Here is a 4,932-nt window from a genome sequence, read left to right as displayed (position 1 = left end):
TTTAAAATGGGAGATAAATGTACAGGAGTTATGAACAGAACAAAATAAAACAGTAAGGCCTTAAAAAGGTGAAAATTAATCTTAAATCGGGGGAAGGACGGAGATAAGGGGGCATATAAGGAGGGATGAGCGGGGGTGGGGGTGGGTGGGTGGGGTAGGTCAACTGTATAGCCAAGACTTTACATGCTACAGTTGAACCCCCCTTTTAAGACCCCAAAAATTAAGACTTCCTCTCTTTTAAGACCATGTTTTCTCAAACGTTTTGTTCACAACCTCTTCACGTTTAACTCGTCCATATAGTTGTTAAGACTAACTACTTTTTAAGACCTGATTGTCACAGATTTTGGGAGGTCTTAAAATGGGGTTCCATTGTACTATACCTCATCAGCGGACGTGCGTCACACAGGCGCCAGAGCGATGGTGACGAAAGTCAATCAGCAAAGTGATATCGATACCACCTAGCAGTCTCGAGGCGCCCACACCCACTCGCAACATCATCATCATTACTAGACCCACCACTGTGTTTATATTTCTGAAAAGTCAGCTTTAAAGGGCAGCTGTCGGGTTGCCTGGTCTCAAAAATGCGCGGAGTCGCGTGCAAAAACCCGTTTAAGAGTTTTCCGAGTTGATTCAACTATAAAGACTGTTGATTTGGTCCAGAAGAAGACACTTTCATCATTAGTTTGAAACCATTAAAATGCGTGAAACTTTCTGCTAGTTCTCACAATCCGCAAAAAAACGAAGCAGTTGGGAGGCCGAAACGACTCAAAATCCGCGACCGACAACTCTGTCAGCACAAGAAAGACGCCGCAGCGTTAGCCTTGCTGTGACGTCACTCGAGGAAGCCGATAAGGCCGCTGTGAAGTTTACAGTACAATGTAGACTACAGCTGGACATCTGTAATGCTGTACGCGTGATTGATTCTTGCACAAAATAAAGTATTAGGATGGTAATATCTTCTCAAGACCCACGATCACATTTTCTCTTCTTTGATCTGACCGACTGCAACCTTTACAAGTCATTTCTAAAGTGGTTCACATGCTGTTGCTACTCCTCCAGTCCACCCGGTTAAACCATAAAGTTGCTCAACCACAGACCCTCGTGTCCCTTGTCAGCAGACACTGTACACTTATGAAGAAGGTCCGCTTGAGGTGTCACACCAATTACCGTGTACGTGTGAGGTACTGAATTCAAGACAAAAGCCAACTCTGTCGGTGGGAAAATCTAGGAAAGAGATGATGATAATACATCTTCAGTTACTCACTCAAGTGGATAGACGAGATAAGATAAAGGGAAGAGAGACGGAGACAAAGATGAAACAGTGGATCTAGTGTGAAAAATGGGGGAGGGGGGTTCGGCCGCAAAAAATCAAAGATGAATTTGTCAAACTGTGTTTGTGATGGTTATCGTGTGTGTGTGTGTGTGTGTGTGTGTGTGTGTGTGTGGTAACACGTATGTGTGTCTGTGTATATATGTGATAACACGTGTGTGTGTGTGTGTGTGATAACACGTATGTGTGTCTGTGTGTGTGAGTGTGTTTGTGTGTGTGTGTGTGTGTGTGTGTGTGTGTGTGTGTGTGTGTGTGTGTGTGTGTGTGTGTCTGTGTGTCTGTGTGTGAGTGTGTTTGTGTGTGTGTGTGTTTGTGTTCCTCGACGCGTGACAATATCTGCCAATAAGTTGAACAAAAACAGGGTTCAAGTGGAACAAAAGCAGGAGGGGGACGGACGACATGTTATGAAATTTTGGCCTGGGAGAAGTTTCTCTTCACATACCCGTGAAGTATGCTTGAGGGCTTGACTAGACAACCCGATTGCGCCCATTACACGGCATAAAAAGAGCACCGTTCAACCCGGCCGATTCCGCGGCTGACGTCACGCGTCCAAGGGAAGTAATTTTCGAGCGGGCTGCATTGACTCGGCCAAGAATGCAAACTTTCTTCGATTAAAGACATTGTAGCATGTCTAAAGTCTTCGGACTTGTGTTATCAAGCTGTCAAAATCACCAAGTAACTTTTAAGTATAGTTTCAGTTACATGATAACTCATTCTAAGGAACAGATTTTGAGAGCCACAACCCGACAGCTGCCCTTTTATGTGTATGCAACCAAGCGACGGAAATTATGCTTGGTCCGATCGAACACGCTCATGGCAAGCGCGTATAATTACCTCAGTTTTGATAACTCGTTCATATAGTTGTGATCATGCAATATAACTCAACCATTGCACTAGTCGCAATATAGCTTGCTTGACTTGGGTTTTTTGCAACATATTTGTTTAAAAAAAAAAAAAGAAAAAAAAAAGCGTTTATAGGTCACGAGTTTTTTTCTCCCCTGTACTACGTGAAACTGAAACGGAGCAAAGCAATCAAGACAAAAGTGATGTCAGCCACGGGTGTTCCTGCTTGTAAAGATTCAAAGTATTTTATTCATGAGCAAAAATTCGTTCAAAATATGCCTGCGTCGCAGAAGTGTCCAACGCTCTCGCAATATAGTATTTATGGTACTTGACGTATGGGAAAATCACTACTAATCTGTGAGAAAGTCACTTGCCATGCCACTACTTAAAGTCCGGCATTAATAATGAAGCCTCTTCTCTGCGCAGGGGGTCGTTTCAGGAAAGCCAGAGGAAATTCTGCAGTAGCTGTAGCAGCAACAGCAACAACGTTGGTGAAATCAGTCATTAATAGTGTTGATCTCAGACACGAGTTGTCGTAGCAAAATAATGTGGCAACGGCAATATCAACGACAACACATGCCATTTTTGAACATGGTGCAGTGACCTACTTCTATTGCCTAAGGTCAGTCATACTGAATACACTGAACCCGTGGTGAGAAGCCGATCGTACAAAAGGTCTGCAGCGCTAGTGGGTGTCGCAAATGTGACAGTGACAGTGCCCAGAACAATGCAACCGCTCTAACGTACAATGTATTGACCTACTTTCACTATGTAGATCTACGACTGCTCAAGACGAGCCAACAAACGCTGCGGTCATCCATGGACTGAAACCGGAGCAGAAACATAACCACCGTGCTCACTGCAGAGTTGTGCACTTGACACGTATACGTATAACAACACCAACTACGATTCATTCCACAGTTATTGTACCAGCAAGAACACCAGGACTTCCCAGCATTACCAACGTATCTCCATCAAGCGTAATGGCAACGAGCTTTCTTCCCGAACTCTCAACTGTTCCGCTGAACTCTAGCTCTGGCAGAGTCAAACGGCCTCCGAGCAATCTGTTCACTCCGATAGTCCAGTCCACGATCACCTTCTGTCACGCCTTATCGAGCGAACAACACGAGCACGTCATGCTCGTAGCTCACTACGTTCAACTGGGACTCGCTCTTCTCGGAATTCTAGGAGCTCTGACGACCCTCAAGATCAGCTCAGGGTTAAAACCCAGATCCCCTGTCCTCATCCAGTCCTTCTGCTTGGCTTCCTACGACCTCATCTTCCTCATCACCGTCGCCGTGAGGGCGGTTCTCCACGCTTGTGACGTCACCAAAACTGTTGCGCTTGATGTGCTGATGGTGGTTGGGCGCGTGTGTGAGTGGGGCGTGGCTTACACCGTTGTGGATTTCGTTGCGGAGAGATGTTTTGCCATCGCTGCGCCCTTCAGGGCTAAGGTCTTGTGCACGACCGGGCTAGCTGTGAAGCGAGCTGTGGGTATTCTGGTCTCAGGACTTCTTTTCACCCTGCCCTATCTCCTCGACGCAATCTTTGAGCTCAGCTCTCCAGCCTACGCCAACTCTCCTACCCCTCACTCTTGCCAGAGAGAACGATCAGAGGCGGTCTTCTCGCAGGTTTATTCCCTGTACCTGACCATTCTCTGCCACTACCTCGTTCCCTTCTTCGCCGTGGCTGTGTTCAACCTGACCTTCGTCATCTGTCTGTGTCGTCACACCTCACGACGCCCTGTCGTTGCCAATGACAACCTGGCCACAGAGTTGGCTCGCCTGGTGATCTTCATCAGTGTGTGGTACGTCATATGTATGCTGGTTCCTGGGCTCTTCTTTCTCGTCAAGCTCTCGGGCAGTGACGTCTTCGACGATGACGTACTCCTGCACGTGGCGGCAGCTGCGGACGTCTGCTTCGTTCTTAACGCCGCTCTCAACTTTGTATGCTACTTCCTGTTCTTACGTCAGTTCCGGGAGCATGTGTGGCGAGTGATGTCCCTTTGTTGCAAGTGTGGGTGCGTGTCGGAGCTGCTCCCGAGTCAAAGCTTCTCTTTGTCGTCTTCGATGTCTTCAGGGGTTGTTCCGAACGGGGACGTTTTGCCAGTGAGTTGCAGAGCGGTGACATCGTCGGAGACCTCTGCAGTATTTGTTTCGTTGTAGCATAATTTGTACAATGGCTCAACTTGGTCAGGGTATGTTTTCTGTTTCTATTGAATACATATTTGGAAATGGTGTGTGCTATGCTTAAAGTTATCTATAGTGTATACTATTGCGTATTTTGAGTTTCAATATAATGCTGGATAGTGCGTTTCTTTGTGATAGAAACAAACAACATTTAGGGTTAGGGTTGGACTATTTTTGCTTTAAGTAGTAGAGTATTTTACTTTAAACAAGAAGAGCAAACGCTCGATCGAGTCACTTTCGCAGTTCTGAATATTATATGAGGCATCAGATGGACAGGAAGAAATTGCTATTCACAACACAATGAGTCACGTTCACATAAAATTTGAGCCCGGTCACTTTTATAGTTTCCGAGAAAAGCCCAACGTTAAGTTGTGTTGCCGAACAGAAAAGGCTAGTTATCTCCCTTGTTTTTCTGATAACGTTCGTAAAAGGCTACAGATGTAAATACTTTGATGTAAAGAATAATCCTACAAAGTTTCAATCACATCCGATGAACTTTGTCAAAGATATAAAATGTCTAATTTTTCCTTTGACGCTGACCTGTGACCTTGAAAAAGGTCAAAGGTCAAC

The 4,932-nt window shown here is 45.5% G+C and overlaps 1 protein-coding gene across 1 annotated transcript; it reads left to right on the top strand.

Moving 5' to 3' along the window:
* Positions 1 to 3,156: 3,156 nt before the first annotated feature.
* On the top strand, positions 3,157 to 4,338 carry LOC138954520 (FMRFamide peptide receptor frpr-18-like). Its single transcript, XM_070326344.1, has one exon. It carries the CDS (start codon positions 3,157 to 3,159, stop codon positions 4,336 to 4,338), a length of 1,182 nt encoding a protein of 393 aa, XP_070182445.1.
* Positions 4,339 to 4,932: the final 594 nt, after the last annotated feature.

Source organism: Littorina saxatilis, linkage group LG2 (assembly GCF_037325665.1).
Source record: "Littorina saxatilis isolate snail1 linkage group LG2, US_GU_Lsax_2.0, whole genome shotgun sequence".
In the NCBI taxonomy this organism is placed as follows: domain Eukaryota; kingdom Metazoa; phylum Mollusca; class Gastropoda; order Littorinimorpha; family Littorinidae; genus Littorina; species Littorina saxatilis.
Note: the sequence above shows the minus strand (reverse complement) of the source record. Positions and strands in the feature narration are given on the sequence as shown.

Coding starts and splice junctions, on each gene's coding strand:
- LOC138954520 (XM_070326344.1), top strand. CDS start 3,157: ATGGCAACGAGCTTTCTTCCCGAACTCTCAACTGTTCCGCTGAACTCT.